This window comes from Diadema antillarum, unplaced genomic scaffold (genome assembly GCF_040938485.1).
Source record: "Diadema antillarum isolate AM-2024a unplaced genomic scaffold, OU_Dant_1.0 scf00000041, whole genome shotgun sequence".
Taxonomy (NCBI): Eukaryota; Metazoa; Echinodermata; class Echinoidea; order Diadematoida; family Diadematidae; genus Diadema; species Diadema antillarum.
Window position 1 is genome coordinate 57501 of NW_027270930.1, and position 27973 is coordinate 85473.

At 41.6% G+C, this 27973-nt stretch overlaps 1 protein-coding gene across 1 annotated transcript; it reads right to left on the reverse strand.

Annotated features, from left to right (window-relative positions):
- Window positions 1-5518: 5518 nt before the first annotated feature.
- Window positions 5519-27973, reverse strand: LOC139712525 (regulator of nonsense transcripts 1-like). The gene is made up of 21 exons (XM_071624342.1): window positions 27612-27973; window positions 24900-25033; window positions 24468-24557; window positions 23782-23991; window positions 22294-22506; window positions 21344-21513; window positions 20820-20915; window positions 19746-19854; window positions 18837-19044; window positions 17439-17509; window positions 16389-16536; window positions 15691-15822; window positions 14849-14992; window positions 13424-13637; window positions 10961-11078; window positions 10021-10320; window positions 9452-9626; window positions 9113-9203; window positions 8171-8562; window positions 6483-6632; window positions 5519-5626 (listed from the first exon to the last, which is right to left on the reverse strand). Exons 1-21 carry the CDS (start codon window positions 27807-27809, stop codon window positions 5519-5521), a joined length of 3471 nt encoding a protein of 1156 aa, XP_071480443.1. The 5' UTR covers window positions 27810-27973.

Here is a 27973-nt window from a genome sequence, read left to right on the forward strand (position 1 = left end):
GCGAGCGCCAAGATTCGCGAAATTAAAATGCACGCGAAATTTCTTATCTACACTATATGCATTGAACGCAAGAGGCAATTCGCGAAAATTTCTTGCCGCGAAAAAGGCCGTCGGCTCCAATTCGCGAAAATTTCATGCCGCGAATATATCATGTTTTACAGTATCTTATTTGTCTTATCAATTCTGAGCCCCACTTCATAAAAAGTTGCTATGATAGTCCTCTTGCTAGAATGGCAAGTGTCAGAGTAGCAACAAGAACCAAGCTTCCTGATTGGCTGTTCCACAAGAAGTTGCTATTGTAGCAAGAATTTTAAGAAATGAGACCCTGGTGTCTCTCGAGCAGACAATGCATCCAATATGATATCAATGCTGTCTTGATTGAGGTCATGTTAGATGGAATTTCCTTAGAGTTATCCTTATTTTATTTCATTGTCACTTTGATACCGTCTTCAGCAGTATCTGCATCAAGTTAGCAGTAAAGATTTCAAAGATGAGTTCAAAACATAAGCAGCGAACTTCAAATCATCCTTATACTTAAAGGTGCATGGTCCCGGTGTTTTAGTCAAATGTGTACGCAGGCGCACGGCGCAAGTTTCCTATAGAGACCTATGCTATCGACTCCTCTTTGGCGCTTATGCTGTGGCCCACTTCCCGAGTCCGAAGAAGTCCGATCCATTGTAGTCAGTGGTCCGATCACAGTTCAGCTCATGATTCGGCTGAGGGGGATGACAGCTTTAGCAAACTTCTTTTGTGAAGTCATAATAAGAAGCACATATGCATGCACCCTGGCATTACTACAGACTGTGCGATGCGCAGAGAAGACAACGAAGGCAACGTTACTTCGCAACACCTATGCACTTTACTCTTGATGACAGCTCAACTTCAGTAATCTTCGTATCAATGCTAACAGTGATCGGCAGTATCATCAACAGCGCCCTCTACACTACCAGGACTATGCACCTTTAACATGTCGTTAACAGCAAGAGGAAACTCAAGAGACTCCTAACTCCTTTTAAGCAAGTTGACTTTTTGGTGACTCATCAATTTTGTGTGAGTCAACATTTGTGTAAAGCAATGCGTATTCTGAAGTATCTGAATACAATGTGCTTGTTTTACTGCATTTGTATCAAAGGCAGTAGAGAAATGCTAGCATTCCCAGATTTAGAACTAGGGTCAATGACCTCACTAGCTATTACGCTGTTTTCACTGTAATACAACCATATTTATGCTTTTTGTACAGTATTACATAACACATCCCACATCTGCTCCATGCAACAAGACCCACACACAATCTCCCTCTTGCATATTCTACTTTACATATGATACAAGTCAAATCAAGGCGACTAGGTGATTAAAGACAGATGTTTAATATTTGTCATGCTAACCAATACAGTTTGAATGATAGCTAAAGAAAAAATAGTAATATGGTGAGGGGGAAAAAATATTGACCAACATCAATTGACTACCCGACATTCACTTGGTCCAAAATGATCACAGCTGTTACTTTTCCTTAATTTTATCACAAGATGCTATCACTACATCCGATGCTTGTCCAAATCTTTATGTTGGACGGTAGTGTTTCTTCTTTTTTTATCAGCAGTTCACTCATTACACAGCATTCTTGTAGCCCGGATCAACTGCTCTATGAATAAAGACGACAAATTTTCACATACATCTGTAGTTGGACACACAACATTTATATCCAGTGAGATTGTGTTGTGACATGGACTGACAATCAGTGTTAAAACACTAAATTTTCACTGGGGCTTTTTAGACATTCTCATCAATGCAGAAATGACATACCAGTTTTCCCCTACAGAAAGAAGTAACTCACACTATACAAGATATCTGGGAAAATACAACGAAACATATAACATCAACTCCACAGAAGTGCATACAGAATGTGTGGCTTTTTGCAATTGATAAAGATACAAGAACTTACCCTAAATTTGATACACAGTTGCATACCATCTCCAAGTGTGAACACTGTGAGAGTGATATACTGGATATTCCACTGTTTCCTCATAAGTAATGTCAGGCATGTTCAGTTCTGAAGAGAAGCTACACAAATTGAGATGTGACACATATGCTACAAAAACAAACTGCAGTGACACTACAATTAAAGATAGGTTCATATTGAAGTCCTGGAGCATGGAGTCTAAACCTGGCAACTCTCAGTTCAGTCTGAAGAAATCACTCACACGAAAATTCTGCCTGACTGGGATCCCTTGCATCTCACATAGCCGTTCTGTCATGGATGTTAATTTCCGGGGAAAGTGATTCCTATAACCAAAGCAAAAACTGCACTAGGTCTGTAAGTGAACAACTGCAGTTGGGGATGTTTTCTACGGCTGCAAATGGTCAAACAGCCCCTGCTTTATGTCTTAAGTAGTGTTTCATTGTGCCTAATGTAATTACACATTCAAAAGAAGGAGCACAATGCACTTGCAAGCAATTTGTCTAAACAGTACCATGTTTGGTGTAAAGCTGTGTGTCATATGTTGCGGTTCTTCTGACCTGTTTAATTAAGCGTTGTGTAGGATCTGACATGACGGTGCAACAGGTAGTTGCTGAGCTGAATCTCAGAGCAAGAACATATCAAATGTATGATATGTCTAAGAAGCCAAATTCCATAAACATGGAAATGGTACTATATATTTTGATTTGCATGACCATATACCAGAATAAATATACATACCACATGTATTAAAAAAACAAAACAAAGTCTTGGACCATCCCTAGTGATACCTTGTATTCATTTTGAAACAGTTTCAAATCATTAAGCTGCCTTTGTTTTTAGAGAAACAACAACAACAACAAAGTATTATGCCATAGACAAGTAACTTTGATTAAAACAAACTATGTCCACATGAATCATCACACATAGTAGACATGACGCTCTGTATGACACTGCACACATTCCACCTGCCTCTTTGCTTTGGCCAAACAGGTGATGGTAAGTGCCTTGAAAAAAAACACTCAAAAAACAAACTTATCAATAATTTGAAGCAAGCGGCTCTGTTGTCAGTTCTTGTAATTCACTCTCCATGGTTCTTTTACCAAGAACTAAATCAGCCGACTTGAAAAGTATCATCAGTTCATCAAATATGTACCTTCACCACAGACTTGTTCTTCATGCAAACTTGCCAATATGGCAGAAACTGACTTCAGTGGATTTAGCATGGATAGTAGTACTCAAAGTGCACTATTTATTCTCCACTACATTTGTCAAGTGTGCCATTCCTGGTTCACAAACTTTGTTAACTGCACAAAAACAGACCAGACCAATACACAACACGGTCAAGTTGACATTTCTGGGTTACCTTTACTGGACTGAAACAGAACTTGACTATGCCGCACAGTCACTCAACACAGCGCTACACACGTGCAGGAAAGTCTGTGCAAAATCATTTGTATGGTTCTGAAGTCCACGGGGCACATGCTAAATTTTGTCTCAACATCAGCATTAAAATAAGTTCATGGCACACACAGAGCTCTGCCGTCTGTGCATTTTTTTTTTCTTCTGTCCTCACTGCTATCAGAAAATAATCAAAATCTCCAATCAAAATATCCCTCTAAAAACCACATCAGCAGTCGACTGTTTTGTCCACTCTGACGTACACAAAAGCAAAGAACAGCTCTTTCAGACTACCAGAAAGCAAATTCCGTCAGACTTGTCCCCCATCCATGTCTAAAAAACATGTATCCTACTAAATACCAGCATGAGTTCTTCTTGAACCATGAAGCAAGCTCATTGAGCATGATCCTTGTTCCTACCTATACTGAAAGAACAAAAATTAAAAAATCTAAAAAAAAATGAATAAAACAACTTGACCCTCTAATACACATATTGGAGTCTCACATCACTGAAGACTGGTTCTCAAGGAACCCAGTTTGAATGCAAAGAACATCTTCCACTCAAGCAAAACAAGCACTTTTCATCCCTTGTTTAAGATTCTTCCTAGGTTCTCCTTACTTATGTACAGCAGGCTCTGCTCACGATGCATCTTTAATTGGCCAAAACCAACAGCTTACAAGAGCGATGGACACCCACAAGAGCTCACAGACAGAGACATTGACTCGGCAGATTTGTAAGGTGTAGCAGCCTGAGTTTAACATTCTTCTTCCTGCAAGAAGAAGTGCAACTTGCGCTTCCATTACTTTCTTTCTTTCGCCAGAACAGAAACCTGTGGCCTTCTCGACCAGCACTGAGCATTCTGTTACATTATCACACGTCACCTCCCTGAAACATGACGTTCCAGTGCAGTACAACTTCAAGTTGGGGCAGGTGGAATTACTTTTGATTCCCGCATCACTGCTTTCTGACTCCAACCTGAATGAAACGATTGAGGAGGTACTAGTTTCTCATGAACCAAAAGGTAACATCCTCTGGGTCACACTCAGTTTATTTTTTTCTATTTTGGTGTCAGATGTCTTAATCTCGATTTTGGAGGGCTTGAGTGTTTAAAGTCATACACGCCAACTTGGAGGTTGTCCAGTACAGAAGGGGCATTAACAAGGTGCAATGACCGAGGTACCCCACCAATGAACCTGTGGGTGACGTGGAAGGAAGATTTGAATATCATGGAGGGTTACATGTCTACTGCACTTTGAAATGCTCTGGAACTGAGGTCCCTGAAACAGAAACCTCCCCCAAGACAACAACAGTTTGGGGTATCCTTGCAGAGGGACCATTCAGCATTGTTTGTCAATTCTTATCAACCAGATTTGTTTGATGGATAACCAGTACAAGTACAGTCTAGCTGTTCCTGGTTGGTTGGTTGATTGAGATAATTAAAGGGACTTTAAGCAACCTTGTGTTGAATGCAAGTATATCTGTAAGCACCAGATATAATTTTTATACAAATAACTCATGTTGCTTTCTGCCATTAACGGTTTTCAACCTCTATCCATTTAGCAAGACAAGGCAAGCATACAAAACAGGGACCACGTGTCAATCATGGAACATCTCTGCAAGACTGCTTTACACTTTCTTGAATTGCAATGCCCTTCTTGGCTAATGCTGAGGCCTACCACTGGCATGCATACCGATTCTATTTGTTACATAATGTGATTTGTACTAGCACAGCCTTGTTGATGCTGCTTTCTGTCCTTCCTTCCCTCTTCACTCCATTCCTTCTCTCCTTCCTTCCTTCCCTCCTTCCTCCTCATGAGCTGCTGCTTTCAGCTGCCGCATCTTTTTTGTTTTTGTTTTCATCCTGATAACTTTTGTTGCTCTCACTGCCGCCATTTTCTGTTAATCATCAGCGCTGCTGCGATGTGCCGAGAGTTGGGTGCGTCCCTACTCCCAACGACGTCTGGGTGCTTCCGTGCCTCCTTCGTCTGTCTCTGTTTCTCTCTTCTCTCTCTCCTCTCTTGTTTTTCTCCCTGTCGCCTCCCGATCTTCCGGTGGTAAGATGAGTGTTGATTCTGGTTTCTAACTCAGCTTGGTTGGTGATACGCGCCTCTGTCCGCCACGGGGTGGAGGGAGTGCCTACTCCCCCATCCAGCCTGGGAACTAATAGCCGAAGCCCTGCGTGTAGTTGCGGTCTCCCTGGTAGGTGGAGTCCTGGGAGAGGGCCGCGTCAAGCTGCGACTTGAACTCCGACTCGCCCATGTAGCTATCCTGTTTGTGGAACATGCCAAACACACAACACCATACAAATGTTAGTCAATGCTTGGGATTGAGAGGCAGAGATTGATTCTCTGTCCATGAATGCTGGTGTACATGTCTTACATTCTTTAACCCTAACGTTCCGTGCGATGTATCGCCATCGCAAAAAGGTATTGCGGCATGTTTCATGACTTTTTTCTTTTGAGTCTTCCAAATTTTTTTGACACCAAATTTGCGACGACCGGGCATGCGGTTCCGAAGTTATGCATAAATATGTGCATGCATGTCAGACAAAAAATTGCTCAAAAACGTGAATTCATGTACAATTTCAATGCAAACTGTGCTTACAGTCAAATTTCATAAAAGCATGATTGTTTTATTGATTAAAATCAATCAATATCATAATTTCATGTTTGGAACAATGTCACGGACAAATTTCATAGAAAAAACAATGAAAAACAAAAGGTAAAAAACAAAGAAGTACATAAAAAATTAAAAAACAATAAAATACAAAGAAATTTTTCTGATAGCACAATTTTTTTTCTCTTACATTTGCTAAGGACACTAGAAAGAATATTTACACAAAAAATGTGCCAAAAAATGTGATTTATAGCAAATAGTCTGATTTCATGCATCATTATACATAAATTAGGAGAATTTAGCATAAATGACAATTTTTTTGAAAAAATCAACATTACAGTATTTTACATTACTTCACAGGCAGTATGCGTGCCGATTTCCGTCGCAATCGCGCGGTGGAAGGCCGAGATCTGGAGAGGGGCCTTGGAGGCTCTGACTGTTTGGACATGGAGAAAAATTCCAGTATTAAGCAGAGCGTCCTACAGAATCGGGGACGAAGCAACCTTACCTGGGACAGCTCTGGCTGGGATAGCCCCGGCTGGGAGAGGCCCATCTGGGAGAAGCCGGGCTGGGACAGCCCAGGCTGGCTCATCGGCTGGCTCATGGACAGGTTGCCTTGGGTCAGAGCACTCTGGGAGAAGGACTGCGAGACATCCGGCTGAATGGAGGCCAGAACAAACCAAAAAATAAAGACAAAAGAGTGAGAATGTGACATGATGCTCGGTGAATCAATTTGATGAAGGAACAGAGTGAACGTTCTCAAAGTAGGATGCCATTAGAAACCACTCATGTTACTCCTATCCCCACTTCCCCATTTAAAGGCACTGTTTCACAATGTCTCCAACTTGAAAAATCTGAGCTGCCAGACTCTCCCATACTGTGAATATGAAGCTATGAAATATTCACAGTTGGAAATGAGTGCTACATGAGTAACTAGATATATCGCTACGGCTACTGATATGCCTCCGCCATAATGCATGGTTCTCCTAATAGGTCTATAGTACAATGTCTTGACAATGTGTGATGACAGTTTCACACAATTGGCAAAATATTAAAATGACAGGTTTGACACAAATGTGCTGAATGTTCACTTTCCTAGAACTAGGTTCAATTGGATGAATGATTAAAATGTCAGAGTGCAGGTATTTGGGGAACTGATGATTTTTACTTGACTTTTGACCCTTTTACAAGTTTATGCATTGAGTAATTTTCAAGGTATTGAGAAAAAGTATAATTTCAGTATCAAATGGGAAAATAGCATTATCTAAACCTGGCCTTTGACCTTTGACCTCACAGTTCCAAAGAGAATCACTGTTAGGTTGAACATGCATAAATATGTAAGTTTCATGATGATACCTTGAGTTACTTTCGAGATATGGAGGAAAAAGTGCAATTTAGCACTTTCACTTGACCTTTTACCTTTTGACCTTTGACCTTTTGGCAAGAAACTTCCCCAAAAATATATATTGGGTAATACATGCCATACATCAAGTTTAAAAAAAAAAAAACTTCAGGCATATATTGCATTTTGAGGAAAGTAGTGATATTTTGAGGAGTTGACCTTGACCTTTGACCCCCTGACCTTTGACCCATGACCCCCAACTTCCCTAGATAATCACTGCCCATCGGTACAAGCATATGTACTAAGTTCCATGAAGATACCTTGAACCATTTGCGAGATATGGAGAAAAACATGAAATTTCAATTTTTTTTTCACAAAAATAACCTGTGACCTTTGACCTTTGACCCTGTGACCCTATAATCCACACAAAGTATCATCCCCCAAGGATATACCCTCATACCAAGTTTAATGTAAAACCACCACACGGTTCTTGAGATATCGACAAAAACAAAACGGGACGGACGGACGTACGGACGGACGGACGGACGACCCGAAAACATAATGCCTCCGGCCACTTCGTTGCGGAGGCATAAAAAGAAGAGTGAAAATCTATCAGTGACCAGATCTACCATTCTTTTAAATGGCTTATCAGAATGGCAATATTTATTCATAGATCTCTAGATAGTGGCAGCATAATCAGCAAAACTTAAATATGCTGGAGTGTCTTTACATACATATGAAAATCTTCATACAGCTAAGTACCACTTGTGGCAGCAAATAATCACCACATCCTTAGGTGATACAGCTATGGCTATAGCTCCTACAACTACTGCTACACTGATGCACCAGCTAACCTGACTATTCTGAGTGCTGTTGAGAGAGAGGTTGTACTGCGACACATTCTGGCTACCACTCCCACCGGCCTTGCCCAGGCCATTGGCTGCCGCATTCTGCTGTTGCTGGCGGGGATGTTGGGACCCCTGATAGCCTCGCCCTTTCTTGCGTCCCGCTCCAGGGCCCTGGCCGGGTCCGCCCCTCAGGTTGCTGTTGTTCGGTCCGCTGCCTGGACCACGGGCATTCGGCGGGGGCTGGTTGAAGAATCCAGCGCCCCCTGGGGGCATGGGCGGGGGCATGAACACGTTGACGGGGATGGGGAAGTTGGCAGCCGCGATGCGGGATTGGTTGGGCTGGATGTAACCCATCTGGTCATGCACTCGCCCTTGATTGGTCGGGAAGTGGGATGGACCTAAAACACAATGGAGTCAAAGACGGAAGATCTTCCAAAAATTTGCCTTCAACAAATGCAATTTACTTTTGTGCAAACTGCACCTGCAATGAAGTGCCACTTTCCACAGCGCCATCTAACTACTATCCTCATAGCTTTAATAATTTTACCTTCACCTTCTGTTTTCACCATTCTGGCATATACCAAATCTTAAACATTTTACAAAACAGAACACACATTTCTCTAAAAAATAAAAACATTACATTGAGGAGTGGCACCTGCCTTGCCAAAACCATTAAACTTTTGATTCCCAAAATACATGCATAATCATATTTCACTGAAGAAGTAATGTGTGTCAACAGAGCCTGCTAAAGCTTTCCTTATCACCGAGTGAACAAACAACGACCTTCTTTTCGCCAGAGCATTAACTGCATACAATATTTTTCTCTTTTTTGTCTCATGAATAAATGTACAACCATTTCCTCACACAAAGCATAAAGCAATGCTGGCAATCAACAAGAAGTGATAAAATCAGAACTCTCTTACATTCTCAACGAGATTGATTACATACCTCCATTAGACATCCTGGAGCGATCAAAGACTCCGCCCGGAGCCAAAGCTTCCCTGGCATCAAACATGGCCATGCTCATGTAGCGGCCACCCTGTGGGCGTGACGAAAGACACTGCATTATCAGAGATGGTACTGGTGAAAATGTGAGATCATAATTGAATCCCTCAAGAATTATCAACAAATTTCTATGAAATAAAAGTATATCTTGGCATCCCATGACTGACCTATGTGGACAAAGCTAAAAGCAGGTGAGAGCGCTTGATTGTCACACTAGTTTGTTCCATGATTATTCCACGAGTGCAAAGTGATGGGGCAAAGCCTCCTTGAGACGGGACTCACCGGATTGGATGGGTTGATGAGCTTGCGGGGCTTGCTGAACTGGATGAGGCTCTCCTTGAGGTTGTTGAGTGGCCCTTCTACCAGCACCTTCTGCTCCTTGTAGTAAGTCAGCAGGTGATTCCACAGTGGATGGCGGGACAGTACCTTGGGGTTGCCCACGATGATCACGCCATACCTAGTTGTAAAATCCCGGCCAGAGAATACATTTGAGGCATGCAAACGTGTCTGACGGATATGAAGTGTTTCTTCAAAAGAATTATCAGCTGCTTTAGTTCTTTGCTTTAATTCTTCCATGATGAAATGATGTATTTGTTTCATGTTCACCTTACATTGAATACTCAAATGGTTCTCTAAGTGCACAGCTTCTCAAAAAATTAGGTGTTAAGTTTTTTCAGTTGCAGAAATAAAAAAGATACTTTAAACATTGCAAAATGCATTTTGATTCTTCACAATCACAAGAGATGTCACTCTTCACAAGAGCAGCAATGTGCCAGGTTACTGTTTTTATACTACAAGAGGAGACTTCAGACAAAAAGTATATGAAGTCTGAATAGCTGTGTGATCACTACCTTCCTCTGGTAAGGGCAACGTTCAGACGACGGGGATCGTTGAGGAAACCGATGCCCTGGTGGTCGTTGGCCCTGACACACGACAGGATGATGTAGTCCTTCTCGCGGCCCTGGAAGGCGTCCACGCTGGCGATCTCCACCTCCTGGTAGAGCTTGACGTTGAGGGGCCCGCTGTACTGCATGTACTGCACGATGAAGGCCCGCTGGCCCTCGTACGGCGTGATGATACCAATCTGCTCTGGCTTGACACCAGCCCGTAGGAACCGGGTCGTCAGCTTCTCCACATTGGCTGCCTCGGTTCTACGCATAAAAGATAAACAACATATTCTCAATTGTTGCACAAAGTGGTCATAAAAATACATTTCCATATTTCGAATTGATTTTGTATGCATTCAAAATGTGTCTTTCGGTATTCATTCATACCTTATCTAACTTTATATCTTCATATGACAGAAACAGGTCTCCTTTTATAACGACACTGTAAATATCAAATTCAAATTTTAGACGGAACAAAGTTCTGCAAGGAGCCTCATACAGCTTTGTTATATGCACATACTGTAAAACACGATATATTCGCGGCATGAATTTTTCGCGAATTGGAGCCGACGGTCTTTTTTGCGGCATGAAATTTTCGTGAACTGCCACTGGCATTCAGTGCATATAGTGTACAAAAGAACTTTCGCGTGCATTTTAATTTCGCGAATCTTCACGCTCGCGAAATTCGCGAAATTAAAATGCACGCTAACATTTCTCGTTTTACAGTAAGTGTTTAATTGCTCCATCTTTTTCCCTTGACATTTAATATCCCTCAAAAAAAGAAGAAAAAAGAAAAAAAGAAAAGGAAGGTAACTACCATAAGTCAATGAATAAAGTAAAGGTAATAAAGTCCACTCTTTGTAATTCTAAGAACACAACTCCACGGAAGAGAAGAAGAAATTACCTATTGAGATAAGAAGTTCCCGAGCTGGCAATTTCCTCTTGTCCAGTGGTGGCATAGAAGAACATTGGCTTGTCCATCTGAGGCCAGGGGAAGTCCACTGCACGATTGATCCTCTCAGCTGAATGGGATAAGATAATCCATTCCACAGGGTTTCAGCAGTCATAGACCCACTGCTTCAGGAATATCAACATAAGATCCCACAGATACATCCCCCCCCCAAAAAAAAAAAAAAAAAAAAAAAAAAATCAATTTTTAAGAGACCTACGGGTTTAGCACTCATGTGAGTATTGCACTTCACCTTTTAAATGGCACTCCACCTGATGCAAACTATAAAAAAAAAAAAAATGAGATTCAGAGATTTCCTCAGGCCCCTAGTGGAACACACTCCTAATTTGGGTTATTTGGAATCTGCCTGGGGGTCCCCCTGGGGGCACCACCATCATTTGTAAAAACTATGATTTCCTGCCCCCACTTATGATTCCTTTTATGTGTAGTCAACACCCACCCACCAGTTTTCAATCAAAAGATAAAAAGAAAAAGTGACTGCTCTTGTTATACTATATAAGAACTGCTCATAAACACAGGTGAGAGCTATTAGTATAATGAACAGGTCAATAGTCAAACATATCTCATAATCAACACATACAGCAAGCAGTAGTCTGCATAGCACCAGAAAAAAAATTACAGTGGAAACTCGATATAACAAGATGGTCGGGACCGAGTCATTTTCCTCGTTATAGCCGATATCTCGTTATATCAGTAGACATAAAAGAACGCATAATATAAGGACATTAATTTGCACATGTGGGACTACCCATCATCTTTCAATCAATACTGATAACTTGATAATGTGTGTGAGGGAATTACTCACCTTTATGGGTAAGAAGATGTTTTTCGCCAAGGAAATCCAATATCAAGAATGAGTTTCTTATTAATTGTAGATGTTTGAATCTGTAAATTATATAGCTTGCGATTGTGTCAAGATCGTCTGTGGATTAGTATGTTATGGTATGGGTGTGTGTTGTGTGTGGAATATATATGGTCTGCACAATGCTGTGTGTGTATGTGACACATTCTGTATGTACATTATGACTGCGTGTGTGTGAAGATGGGGAATTCCCTAAGTAGAAAGCCAATCACAGCATCAGATTGCCTTACACCTGCTAAACGTCATGATGATGTCATGTATACATATGGCCGTCCCACTACATTTTCTGCATGTATCAGTGTGCGCGCACACACACATTTTGCTTTACCTCGCTATAACAGGTTTGATTGGCTATGTTTTTCTTTGTTTGGAAGTCACAAAATTTATCTCGTTATAGCAGTTATTTCGTTATAGCCGATCTCGCTATAAGAGTAGCATTTTACATAGACTTGTGTGGAAGGAAATTTGGGACCGGGAAAATTCCCTCGTAATAACCGATATCTCGTTATATCAGTGTTCGTTATACCGAGTTTCCCCTGTACTAATAATCTTTCCTGCACTCACTTCTGCAGCACAACACAGATGACATCACATCAGTAACCAATTAAAATGAAACCCCCTTAACCCTAATCAGGCTGGGGGGGCGGAATCCGCCCCCCCCTCGACGTTTTGCGCAATATCTTCGCAGCGCGATAAGCTCCCGCCGCGATGTTTCATGACTTTTTTCTTTCAAGTATCGCGCAACTTCTGAGACCAAAATTGTTGCGCCCGCGCATACTGTTCTGACGCGACACCCATTCGAAAAAAATTTGTCAACCCCAAAATTGCTCCAAAACGTGATTTTGTGTACAAATCCAATGCAAATTGTGTTTTTTCAATTAATTCACATAAAAATTCATATCTTGACTTAGAATGGACGAAATTAATTTATTTTAGCATAACAAAGCTTTGAAAAATGTCTGTGACAAATTTTGGCCAAAAAACAAACAAAAACAAAAGGTCGAAAAACAAAGAAATACATAAGAAATTCACAAAACAATCAAATACATAAGAAATTAATTTCGATACAGATTTTTTTTTATCCTATGTCTCAGGAGAATGATACAAGAAACATTTTAAAAAAGAAATTAGCTTAATTAGAGCATTAATAAGTGATTTAGAGCCCAAAACTGATTGTATGCATAAATTACAATAATTAATTAATATAAAATATAAGAAAAATTTTTCGGAGAAAGTAACCATACATTTTGATAGTATACGTCGCGGGCGTCGCGGGCGTCGCGCGTCGCGTGTGCCGATTTTCGGCGTGATCACGCGTTCCATAGGCGAGATCTGCAGGGGGGGGGGGGGGGGGGGGCGGAATCCCCCCCCCAGATATAGCATAGCCAAAAAAGCCCAGCCTGATTAGGGTTAAAACACAAGTCTGATCACACAAGCGCTAAATGGGACAGCATCTCACAATCCCAAACTGCAGTGACACAAATGTAACGAAACTGACACCTCACTGTCGGAGCAGACGAAACCACTGTACGTACCAGCAGTGACCCCGTTCTGCAGGGATCCCTCGTAGAAGATGTTGGAGGGGAATGCGCTGAGGGAGGGGTGCATGCGGTACTGCACCTGCAGACGGATGGGCCGGATGCCCAGCACCACCAGTCGCTCAAAGAGGGACTGGCACAGGCCCGCATTGGCCGCCTTCTTGCACATGACCACTGGGCCCAGCTGGCAGTGGTCACCTACCAGCACAAGCTGCAATGAATCATACAGGAAAAAAGTGATGTGCGTGACAAAAAGTTCATGAGAACAACTGCTGCATCATACCAGGGCACCTTTTGTCAAAATTGGTCTATCAGTTATTGGTCAGAATCCCATCTAGATCAGAAGTCTAGATTCTTGAAACTACTCATGGCCATCTATTAAAGGTGCATGGTCCCGCTGTTTTAGTCAAATGCGTACACGGGCACACGGCGCAAGTTTCCTATAGAGACCTACGCTATCGACTCCTCTTTAGCGCTTACGCTGTGGCCCACTTCCCCCAAGTCCGAAGAAGTCCGATCCACAGTTCGGCTCATGATTCGGCTGAGGGGGATGACAGCTTTAGCAAACTTCTTTTGTGATGTCATAATAACAAGCACATATGCACGCACCCTGGCATTACTACAGACTGCACGATGCGCAGAGAAGACAACGAAGGCAACGCTACTTAGCAACAACTACGCAATTTACTCTTGATGACAGCTCAACTTCGGTAATCTATGTATCAACGCTAACGGTGATCGCCACTTTCATTCAACAGCACCCTCTACACTACCGGGACTATGCACCTTTAAGATACATGTTAAAGCACGTTATTCTGCAATATACTCAGAAATATTCACCCCTGTTTTTGCTTTTCTAGACAGGTACCAGCATGTTGAGACTTCATAAGCACCATGACAGGTGTGGATAGCGAGAAACTACTATATGAAATACATATAATAACCTTAAACCCAAACCTCCCAACTTTCTATCTGAAAAATAGGGATGATTCTGGCACAAAAGTAGGAAAGAAAGAGCAGTTCCGATAGGAATGTGTAGTAAAATTATCAAGGAAAATGAGAAACTCCTTTTGAAACAAGAGCTGGGAATGGTCAATTTTAAGAGTCTTTCCTCTGAATTCAGAATGGTTGGGAGGTCTGTTAAACCATCCATATATTCTGAGCAGAGGCAGAATGTTGCAGAGACGGGTATGAAAGTAAAGAGGAGGAAGGGGGAGGAAGGGGGTGAAAGGTGGGTGAAGGGGGAGGGGGAGGTGAAGAGAAAGAGGGTTGGAGAACACAGACACACCATAGTGAACCACTCAATCAATACTAGTACACATTGTTTGTGTGATATGAAGACACAGGAAAAATAGAAGGGAAGGGAACAGTGAAGAGTACAGACAGGGAGGGGAAAGAGAGATGGAGGGGGGAGGAACCAACCTGTCTGCATCCAAGGACAGCCGGGATGAGACACTCGGGCTCCGTTGACTGGGTGCTCTCATCGATGAGGACGGCGCGGAACCTGAACCTGGCAAAGCGGGGGTCGCCTGCTCCCACACAGGTACAGCAGATTACATCCGCATTCTACCAGTGGCAAAGACAAGCAAAGTACAGTGTATAGTTTTAATTCTCTTTTGCATATTTTCCTGTTTTTGATCAAAACAAACTATGTAATATGTCAATTATGCAAGACAAAAAAGAAAAATGTGTTTAATGAAGTGACAAATCTCAGGACATAAGTTGTGCCATATTTCACCTAGCCTCCTATAACAATAGCAATCATTGTGACTTCTATGAACACAATCAGCAAAATTTGGCTTTTGTACTGTTGTCATATTTTGTGCCTTGTTCATGAAATTTAACCCTTGTTACTAATCATACACTCTTGGTTAACACTACAAGCAATAACGGAGGGAAAAAATCCTGCAAATGTAATAAGTGTTTGTGAACACTGTCACAGAAGCAAAGGCAACTGATTACTCAGCTCAATGTCTTTACTCCGAGAGGAACCAATTTTTCACGGTCAAGATGAAGGACATGCAAACCACACGGCAACACAAGAGTACAAATTCCACCATATCTGGTGTCTGGCATGTCACTGCATGCTGCATGATTGAGGTCATAACGGTACTTTCATCATATTTTCTCAAGTCATGAATGTGGAGCAGATAGAAGCTGGCAGAAACATGTTCTGGATCTGCGAGGTTACACAAATGAGGTTTATTGCTTGATCAATGCGCAGACAGCAACATTAGAGCGAGTCTTGGGTTCAGGACACCAACCTGCAGAAGCTCTCGCTCGCAGTTGCGCTTGAGGGTGCGGTAGCGCTTTTCGTCGTTGCTAGAGAGTTCTCCCATCTCGTCCTTCAGGGCCTGCAGCTTCTGCATCTCCTCGGCGCCCTCCATGTTCCGCACCTAGATAGCAGGGTCATGGGTCAAAAGACAGAAATACAACTGGGTCAGAAATTTCAGCTAATCAAGTGGGGTAAGATTTGGTCATTTAAAGAAGTATGAGGACAATATTAGGAACAAAACCTCGCAACCAAAAATGTTCTATACGAAAAGTGTAAAAGCTTTCCACTAAATTGTACTGTGTGCAGTGGATATTTTGACTTCTGTCTCATGTTCCAGATCATATTCCAGCAAGTTTGTGTCCATAGACAACTGTCAGTTGTAGAAAAGCCTGTTTTGAATTTTGAAATGCTCTTCACTCGATATTCAGCAATGAAATGTGATCATAGTCACCTACTGTTACTTTTCCTTTAAAATATTTCTGATGCATGATACTTGAGACAAAACTTACTCTTCTGGAGCACATGTCTATGTCTGAACTACAGTCCACCCTACAAGCCTGGAAGAAGGAGCAGCTTTTGGTCTGCCACATTACTTTTCACAAAGATGCCATTTCTTTGCAATAATACAGGCTGAACTCACTGACGAATCAGTGTTGATACATGGAGGAATTTTGTCTGATTTCACACCTGTTTGTGGAGCGACAGGAAGGAGACTGGGGAGTCGATGGCCTCTCTGCTCTTGGCACACAGACGAACGACCTTTAACCCCGTCTTGTGGATCTTCTCCGTCAGTTGGTCCACAGCGATGTTGCTCGGGGCACAAACCAGCACTTGACTGAGATGGCAAACAGAAGAAGAGTTTTTTATCAACTGCATATTACAGTGTTATGCCATTGCAAGTGAAATTTGTAAAAATAAAAAAGAGAAGACATTATCTTCCCTATTATCTCCCCTGATTCATAATCAACAGACTGTTATATAAAACCTAACTTTTGATTAAGTCTTTTTGCCCATAAAAAAAAAGGAACATTCTTATATAAAAAGGAATAATTGGCAGGTATGAATATATTTCGCATCAAACTCAGTCATGTTTTGGAGCAGTTTTGGTATGATGGAAGATGTAGATCAAAGTTCTCTCAACAAAGTGTAAGGTCACTGACTCCTATATGGATCTCATATAAGGTTCCTTTGGCTGAAAACATCACACAGATGTGGTACTATTGCATTATGCATTATCATTATTTACACTTTATACAAGAACAGTAGATAGTCATCTATTGGAAGTAAATGGCATTTATAATCATCTGTGCAGTTTGTTTGTTTTTTTTTTTCATTCAATTAGCAAGGCTCTGAAATTACACTTTGTAAATTTGATTGAATATGAAAATACATGAGATCAGCAGCAGCTAACCCAAACAATAAATAAAATATGCTGACAAAAATAGCTTTCAAGCAATTACCATGGCCCGGTCATATCTCTTACTATTCACTATATAAAATCTTCCATTCAGGCGCCCAGAGTGAATATGTCGAATTCTATCCGTTTTGTTCACTATGCCTCCTGTTAAGACGAAGATTCAGAGCAATAGGTTGAACACTAAAAATATGTTTGCAAGGAAAAGGAGGGGTCAAGCCTTGAAATTTTGCAAAAGTATTTAGTATGTAAAAATTCTGCTGCTCATATCAAGAGTCCCTTATGAGACAAACAGAGCTGGTCAAAATTCTACATAAACTCACCCTGTCCCCTGCTTGGCCAGGTGATAAACAATGGAGGCCGAGGTAACTGTCTTTCCTGTACCAGGAGGGCCCTGTTCAGGATTGAAAGATCAAAGGTTGTCGTGTTCATATGACATCTCCCTGGATATTATGCACACTTAATACTTCTAAATGCAAGGTCTTTTGAGCCAGAGTAAGTGCCAAAAGCAATGCAGTGTTTGGGTTTCAGAGTCAATTAATGATTGTACACCTCTACACCACATGACTGAAAACATTAGGCTAGCTCAGAAATGGCTTATTCATTTCATAATTCAATGGTGACACATTTTGATTTTCACACAAGGGATCAAAGAATGATATATTTAACCTGATTTTCAGACTAGTCATCTCAAAAAGAAAATAATAAAATAAACATTACTCTTACATTAGCCACAAGCATTGACAGAACACTTACATGTAAGGTGGTCGGAATGGCTACAATAGACTAGTTGTAAAAACGACAAACACTTGTATTCAAATTAGCTTCCTAAGCATAAAACGTGAAAGAATTATTGTTTTTAACAAGCTTATTTTGCTTTATAAAATGGGTTCAAGAATGTAGCCAATTGGAAGCGCTGAAATGAGTCACGTGTGCGCTCATGATTTTCTTACTAACACGCACAGCCATGCAAAAAGTGTGCAATGAAAAGTCATAACAGCACAGCGTGTTATCCTATGGGACATTGCAGAGAAAGCGTAACTGCTCAGTCACTGACGTCACAATGTTTACACTAGCAGTGCACACTCAATCAGTTGTTACACAAGTGCGTCGCGCGCTACTGTATGCGCTGTCAATCCTGTAAACAACTTCTAGTTCGGGCTGCCAGCCGGCCTTTCTTGTGCATAATATGTGGCATACGTATACTCTTATACGTACTTATATGTGCGGGATTTCCGAGTGCGACGTGCGCAAATGTTTGGGACGAACATCTTCGGACATCTTGACTTTTGAACGAGTGCTACATGAAGCTGACTGGTAGTGACCCACAAAGGTACATGAAAAATGCTGTTAGTTTTCGACCCATTTTATAAATCAAATAATACACAGGTTTAAGTTCGTGACGTTAGTGGAGATGCAGCTCACTCTCGGGTATTTACAATGTAGTGCAACATGCACGAGGCTTCGCCTCGTGCATGTTTCACAATTGTAAATACCCTCGAGTGTGCTGCATCTCCACTAATGCACTCTCACCTGTGTATTATTTGTATAATAACACTCATTTCCCACTGACATCTGCCTGAGTATACTTGGGACCAGTCTTCAATGAGTTAAGAATACTGGAGACAGCAAACAAAACAGTCCGAGAGCTACATATGCAAACCTACTGTCAATGATATTCCGCATCTCAAAGAGGGTTTTAAGAATGACCTGTCACTGACCTGGATAAGACTGAGGGGGCGTGTCAACACCGTGCGGACAGCCGACACCTGGGAGTGGTTCAGCTCGGGGAGTCCCGGGGCGGAGAAGCGCTTGGGGAGGTTGCACTTGAGCACCACATTCTCCAGGCTGTGACCAAGCAGCCGGTGGTAAAGGTAACTGGACACGGCCGTGTCATCCACCGCAAGGGTCTTCAGTGCACTCTGCATCCTGTGAGATGCAACCATTCAAAATGTTTTACAGTGCACTTCCATTATTACGAACACAGTTATAACAAAACTGTCATTACAACAAAGTAAAATTTCAGGTCCCAAAATTATCATCTACATATCATTTTATAGCTTACTGTTCACCTATACAAAAATTTGACATTACCAAAGAATGTTGCCGGTCCCCAGGACTTTGTATGACAGGAGTCGCCTGAATTTGTTTGTTGTTTTTTCCCTAACCCATAGGGCAAACAGTTTCCCCAGCCCTCAATGGGAAAATTCTTTAAAATGCCTTCAACAATGTATACCATGACGCTGCCAATATATGACAAAACAAGTAGTCACTATTTTTGAAGAAGTTCCCTTGACTCTGACACACAGAAATAGGTATAAGCCAGTATTGTTCTTTACATATGTCTTGCACTATAATGCACTAGTTTGGTAACAAATTGAATGCTAAATATTATCAAGATCAGTGCTCATTTTTGCACCAGGGCAAGTCTGGTCTTGTCTTTGTAAACTGCAAACATTTGATTGATCCTTTACATTCTTATCTTATTCTTTTCTCTCTTTCTTGTTGGGGGGGGGGGGGGGGGGGGGGGGGTAGGGGGTTTGAGTGAATTAGATTTACCTGCAAATTCATCAAGACAAAACTAAGTTGAGGAAAACAAATAACAATCTAAGGTGGACCTTCAATTTTACCTGTCAAAAGATGTAGACTTCCACACAAAATCCACAGCAAAGTTGGATGTATACTTGACAGGGACATTCATCGCACTCTTCAGCTCCACACAGATCTCATCGCTGTAGTCTGGAGTTCATTTGGTGTTAAGGTATGCAACTGTTTCATCTTCTATGTTGACATACACTGGACAACATTTTTTCCTCTTCCAGCACAATGTAGTCACTGCGTACAATGAATGAGGTAAACGCACCTCAAAGTCAGCAACATGGGCTATGCAGTTGCGCAAACATACTTGGAAAGGAGTTGGTGACATGATTTCTAAAACTTAAGTTCGGTAAATTGTTGTTGTTTTTTCTGTCCACTGGTATATTCGTTGAATTTGTCCTTTGTAAAGACAACAAAATAGAATGGTGACTCCAAGTACCACTGACACATGACATGCCATGAAATGAGGAAATTTCTGTAAAAGAGAGTGTGCATGTATTTCCCTCTCTCCTGATTTGCAACCTTGGATAAGGCACTATGAATCGGCGATGCGAGTCTTTACTTACTGCTGATACAATCAAATATTTCATATTGGTAAGAGATGCAATGTGTTTCCTAGAATGCAAATACTGGGACTAAGCAAAACACCAACTTAACGATGACAGCACTTTTTAAGCACCTATGGTAGCAAATGAAATTCTACATGCACACTGAATGTTGCCATGGTAACTACTGTAACTGTATGTGACTATCACAAACTTTCATGCTTTAGGGCCTCAGTACTCTTGATAGTGGGCTGGATTGGTTTAAAAAAAAGTACTCCAGCTTAATTCATGGATTTTTGTTTTTAAGTTTGTCATCTCAGAAAGTCTCAGTAAATCCCGTACCAAGAGAAACTGACATGCAACCATATAGGATTTTAGCAGGAATACTGATGATAACTGACAGAGTGAGTGCTTTTGCTTCAATAGTATAGTTTCATATTTGGTATCACTATAACAAAAACAACAAATAAAATCATGAATCCATCAAATTTACACAAGGTCTAGCAGTGTTGTCTTCTAACAAGACAAGCCAGGGAGATACACGCACTGACAAAAGGATACTGTCTGGTGTTTTGACCACATGTGCCAGCCCGGACCAGGGCTCGCGGGGATCGGTGTAGCGCAGTCGCAGCTCATCTCCATGCATCAGCTTCAGATCTGTTACAACAACAGATTTCACAAACACTTCATTCATCACAGATTATCATGATGGGGAGAAGGAATCTCTTACTACACAACAGCAATATGAATGATAATTGAGGATTCAAAATAAGTCCCTAGCTAAATGAGTCCATCACATTAAAAAATCAACCACATAATGTTCAATGTCTTGCCCCAAGACGAGAGCCTAATGATTTCTAGCATCTGTAGTTGTAAAAGGACAAAAGAATGTTGGTAGAATTGAAAGCTTTAAATCAATTGATCCATACCACAATTTATGACACAACCACATACAACAGTGCATGCAGTGTAATACAGTAGCATGTTAAAAAATCAAAATCATTACATGTGCGTACACTGCAGATTGCTCAGTTTATACAGCACACCAACAATGCGCTTACTATGGCATCTGTTCAAATACAAACCTTCTTTCTTGGGAAAGTTGAAAGTGGCCCTGGTCTTGCGGTTGAGGCCGATGTCCCAGCGGACCGTCACGCCTTCCTGGGTCTGGGTCTCCTTCAGCTTGCGGTCATAGTCTGCCTCCATCTTGACCAGAGGGCCAAAGATGTTCTGATACATGTACGCATCCTCATACCTGAACACCAGCGGGTGACAAAGACGTATATATTCACTACATGATGCACATGGACCTGCTGGTCATATATACACAGATAGCGAATAGTTTTGGGTGACATGCATCTAGATCTCTCAAGAAAAGATAGTGTTGTTCATTTGCATAAATAAAGACCATTCACTCTTTAATAGTACACTTCTGACATTGACAGGTGTCTGGTCCAAGCAATGGTATGAGTATAACAACAGTCATTGGCAAATGGGGAACTGTTAGATTGATGAAGAGTCTATGGACTAATCCACATGGTTGGTGACATCATAATATACTAACCAAACATTCCTAGTGGCATCTGAAAGCTTGCGCAATGGTACTGCTAGCGAATGTCATGTGATGAGCAGTCAGCCAATTGAACAGCAAATATCTTTCAAGATATTTGTATAAGTCCACAAGAATTCAAATTCATAAAAACTGTCTGAAGGCAATGCACCTTCACAGCATCTCACTCTTCTTTTGTTGCTAAGTGGTTTCCGTACATGAGCTTTTGATCACACAAGATAAAAACAATACTTTGATGTAACAAACACGATGATGATTCATGGTATCAACTTGCTACTTTTCAAGTAAACCCAAATTTGATTTGGCAAAAATTTCCAGCTAACAGCACTGAGACTGCATCCACTGGACTAGATTCTCACAGCAAGAAAAGAGCAGGATAATGAGCTAGCTCCACTCCTTGGGCCAACATGCACAAATGCCAAGGCCTCCACATCAACATCCTACACCCGGACCATCTCAGCCCACCTGAGCATGACGGATGCGGGCTCCTCGTCCACGCCCGGTTTTTCCAGGTCCTCCAGGGTGGCCTCAGGGTTCTCCTTCCACAGCTCCTCCAGCCGGTTGATCTGGGAGGCGGAGATCTGGCGCGCCCGCAGCTGCTCCTGCTCCGTGGGGATCTTCACCAGCCACTTGAGGAAGCAGCGGTCCTGGATCAGCGGCTGCCACTGGCTGGGATCCCTGGGGGGTAAGAAGAAGTGTCCAATAAAAACATTACCTGTTGCTCCTCTAGATATTGTAGGGAGAAAGGCTTGTAAATGAGGTATGTATGGTCATAAGAAAATTGCATCCAAATCAGTCCATAACCATGTGAGTTATTTTGCAAACAAATAGATAGACAGACAAACAAACTCTAACAAAATCATAACCTCCTTGGCGGAAGAAATGAATTTAAACAAAACTAACAAATCAGTCAAGATTTCGAGTTAAGTAGCACTAAAATTCAGAAGGTTTGTGACCAATTACACATCAACTTATCATCTTACATGGTATTCAGAAGCACCATTCAGAGAACATACAACAGTAAAAACAAATCACTGTGTATATATGACTTCAATGTCACATCAATTCTTCCCTCTTGGCCAATACAAGACTTGTGACTAATTTCATGTTATGGTTTCAACAGATGTCTTGCCCTTGTGTTTCTGCTCCACAGAGATATTGAAGCCATATAAAGCGTTAAACCCTTACGAGGCTTGAGATGTTGGTCCCTGCCCTCAATTTCCTGAAGAATAATATGTTGGTCTTTTGGATGTGACAAGACATGAGAAAATGTGTGCTACATCACATGCAGGGATTCCGAGATCATTTGCTCTGATTTCTTCTGTCCGACGTAATGCGACTCTCTCTTTAAATTGCTTTGAGCAAAGAAGCAGGGTTGCTGTCCAACAGAGTTACAGTATATGCCACTAGCAACTTAGCAGCATGGTCATCATCTTTTGGGGGCCAAATCTGCATACTGTTATTCACTGTGCAATTTCATGTACATGAAGGATTGAATCATTCACAGCACACCAGTATAGAATTCTTTTACGTCAAATGCCTTCTTGATGTGACAACGTCATCTCTTGCATATTATCTTTCATTTGCTTCATGCCCCAAAATGACTCCCCAACATAATTTTTCTCAATACAGTTTTCTTTGCCCCGTAATTAAAACATTATGATGATGTACACGAACACTATGTCCTTGGTTAATCTGAGAGAACTTAGGAACTTCTTTCCTGAACACACTGAAGCCACATTCAATGACTCCCTTAGCATGTCGATGGCCAAAACTTTATTCAAATGATTGAATAGGTGCACTACAATCCCAAAGTGTTTTTGGTTTCACTACACGTATATACATCACAATAACCTTTGTTAGGGATGGAATTATCATTCATGTCAGCATAGAAAATATACACCAGCAGATTGCCTTGTGTGTTGGTGATTTTTAACCCTTTTCAATGCTAACCAGTTCATGTCCTTGAGATTACTCTGGGTGGCACAGGGCTGGCGGCACAGCAGCACCACTACGGAGTCCGCCTTGGCTGGGATGAAGCCCAGCAGGAAAACATTGCGGCAGCCGCAGTTGTAGCACTCCAGGACCGTCTCCCCCAGGGGGCTGTCCTTGTGCAGCGTCACCTCCTTGCACTTGGCCCGAACCAGGTGGTTGATGATGTGGCTGATTGGTGGGAGGAAGGTAGACATGAAGTTAAGAACAGATTGGAAGAAAGGACAAAAAATGATGAGAAAAGATTACTTCTTTGCGCACAAATAGTATCTGTATGAAACTACCTCACCACATGAATAATGCTTCAAGATCACTGATTACCAGTTTCATCTGAAACCATGCTTTCTTATTGTTGTCATGCCACATTAAGAACATATTTATGATATAAATAATCTGTGTGTAAGAATATTTATGGTACTACATACTGGTATAGTAGTAAGCATCCTCCAACCATATAGTCCTGCAAAATGAGCATAAAACAAAATATAATGCTGATGGATTAAGATAATACTAATTCACTTGAACATGGCTTTGTGTGCAACATGGAGGGAAGAACAGCAATTACTTTGGCAATTATATATTATAGCAATACATCATGTGAGGATGTAATTGCCAGTCACTCTTTCATTTCAATAGTTTCAACTTACCTCCCCGACGTATTTCCTCTGCCATTGCAGAACCACTTCTTTGTGCCATTACACAGCACAACAGCAGCTGGGTCATGGATACCACAGTACCTGAGGGGAAAGAGATCACATATTAATGTCTCGCCAAATACAAAAGGGTCTACTGGTTCTTCCCCTTTCATATGATACATTACAAGTGAACTCCATACAACTATTATACGTCATGACACATAAACTTGATATAAGTGCTCTAAACAGGAGAAACATACAATGATCAGGTCAGCCCTGGTGATACCTAATACTACAAGTACAGTCAACACGAATGCACTTACATATAGACACAGTTACTACCGAGTACAGACAACCGTCATATCTCTGACACATTAAGTCAATGCTGAGATACCACTGTACTCGGCAGATGCAACAATCCACCACACTGGTTCTCGTCCTTACTTGCACGCGTGATTTGGCAAATCCTTTGATAGGACGGTGGCGTCTTCTTCATCTTCCTCGAACGTAAGCTCCTTGACTTGCTGCCCCACTGCTGCCACGCTGTCATCGAGTCCATTGGGTTGGCTTGCATCCACCTGTTATATTTCAAGGAAATTTTGAAGCAAAATGATTTAAATACAGGTGTAAATCATGCTACATGTGTCATTTCTGCATAGATGTCTTTGCATAAAAACCTAATATCCATGGACCATAAACATAGGAATCGGTCACAGAGAACATAACCTTAAGACATTACCAGTTCCAGTAATTCAACTTCACGAGGACATGTTCAAAAATGAAAGAGTTTGAGCCATAAACATACAGCTGATCAAGGCATTCATAGAAGAAGAAATGCTGCTACCATAGAACTAATGATCATGGCAATTCTGTCTTCAATATTCAAGCATTAGCATGACACAACTTGTGTAACATAACAAATGGATCATTTCAAGAAATAGAAACTTGAAATTGTATTGCTAAATTTGTGATAATTCTGATACCTTGTGAGTTGTGAATTTTTAGTCATAATTTAACATACTTTTATCTCCAGACTGAAAGAAGATTAATATTTTGCCTATGCGTTCACTGCCAGATATTGCTTCCTCTTCTTCAACAACAACAAAATGGTTGGATAGCATCCTGGATCCTGACTGGTTAGTATGGTGCTCATATCAAGACAGCATCTGTGCTGCTGCTAATATTCAACCTACCGGTCTCCAGTTGGTCAGCATTCACTTCAGTGTATTTCATATGTATTAAATTGGCCCTACCTGCCTGCAAGTATCACGAAAATGTAGTTTCTGTATCATAAAATATTATTAAAAGTCCATAAAACGTTATGACTCTGGATGAGAGATGGAGATCCATTCCAAGAATCCATGTTGGGTTGCCCTATCTTTTCTTTTTTTTTAGCTTATAAATGCCTTGCTTAGAACTTTACCAACCAAGTAGGTCTACATACAGTTGTATGAGTACAATTATGACTGAACAAGTTGCAACATCATGCATCAATCTACCAAGTTCACGGGTTGACTGTAAAATTTGGTCATGGTCAATCATAGACAGAAAGATCCGTCTGTCCGGAGGACTCTTTTACATTTTGCCATTGACGCTGTCCTCCGTAGACAGACGGAAGGTTGCAGTACACATTGCTGTGTGGATGTTCTTAACCACTGTCTCTATGGAAAATTGGGTAAGGTACCTCACCCTTCTCGATTGCGTCTAATTCACGGCCCTAGGTCGGCAAATTTAAGCTTGTATGGTGAAATTAGCTTTTTAAGAATACATAAAACTCACCAGATTAATGAATAATCCAACATTTTAGTAGAATTTCCAACGTAAAACACAGTCTGTCGCGTCGTCACATTCAAACTGCAGAAACATACACTATGAATCTATTAGCCAATCACATGCGAGGTAGTTTCTACGTATTTGTTTTACTAAAACACGTACCTCGCATGTGATTGGCTTACAGATTCAAAATGGCGACTTACTGCTCGCGAACGGCGATGTACTGCTCGCGAACGGCGATATTGCGATATCGATAAAATTTCTGCGTTATAACCGAGTTTATGTGAGTATTTCGATTGCACAATGTGAGAAATTTATCCCAAATATTGCTGCATAATGTGTCATGTCATGTCAAACTTATTTGAACGTAAAAAAGCTGTCTGAAATTTGGTTTATCGTAACGTTTGATCTGTGCGCTACTGCTCCACACAGGAGCCGCAATCATTGACTTCGGTCTGTATACGGAGGGGATCCGTGAAGCCAGACGCAGTCTCCGCGGAACATTCCCCGACGGACAGATACAGACCGATCTTTCGGTCAAGGTCAATCAATGACAATGTGTGATTCTCTTGTGAGGTTCAGTGAATTTGGAAGCATGCTATCACAAATCGACGCCCCTACAATACATTCACATGTAATTCAGTTCGGGAAACCCACTCACAAGGGGGGCCCCTCCTTATAAGTAACCCGTCCCCCTTATAAGTAACCCCGTCCCCCTTATAAGTAACCCCCGGGGCACCCCTTCTAAGGAGTCTCCACGCTCTTTTGCAATGCAACGCGAAAATGAAAGGACTGCGGCAATTCGCTTGATTATGTCCATAAAGCTTCACAAGTTTCCTAGTTACTCACGAAATTTGAGCAAAATCGGTTTGAGGCATCATATCTAAAATCATGGATTTAAATGCGATGTCAAACGGCGCGGCAATGCTTGAGTGCAGACGTGGCGACTGAGTCGCCACGTCTGCACTCAAGCATTGCCGCGCCGCCGCGCCTGGCGACACTCACGCCAGATCGCTCGCATTTCAGCATTCGCATGGGTCGTTTGACATCGCATTTAAATCCATGATTTTAGATATGATGCCTCAAACCGATTTTGCTCAAATTTCGTGAGTAACTAGGAAACTTGTGAAGCTTTATGGACTTAATCAAGCGAATTGCCGCAGTCCTTTCATTTTCGCGTTGCATTGCAAAAAAGCGTGGAGACTCCTTATAAGGGGTGCCCCGGGGGTTACTTATAAGGGGGACGGGGTTACTTATAAGGGGGACGGGTTACTTATAAGGAGGGACCCCCCTTGTGAGTGGGTTTCCCGAACTGAATTTCTTCCCTTATTATCCCGTTGACTAAGGGCGTTGTCATCAATCTATCCACTTCTTCATACATACCTGACTCTGAGATTGTGATGCTAAGTCGAGTTGAGAGGCTTGGCTCTGAGAAGCTTGTGTTTGGGAGGGCAAAGTGAAATCTGCCACATTGTATTCAAACTCGGTGCCTTGCGTGTCGGCGCCCAGTAAGTCATGCTCTTCCGTATCGAGAAACGTGAGTAGGCTCTGGGAGCTCGGTCCGTATGCATCCACACTCATTTTCGATTGTTCCAGCTGGTCTCCGCTGTCGATTTGGCCGGCTACACCTTCTCTGAACTCAGCTTCATATGTCACTTGCTTGATTAAGTTTAAAACTAAATAACAATATCCGAATTTTACCAAAATAAATCCGTAACCTAATTTCAGTAATTTATTTCGCAATA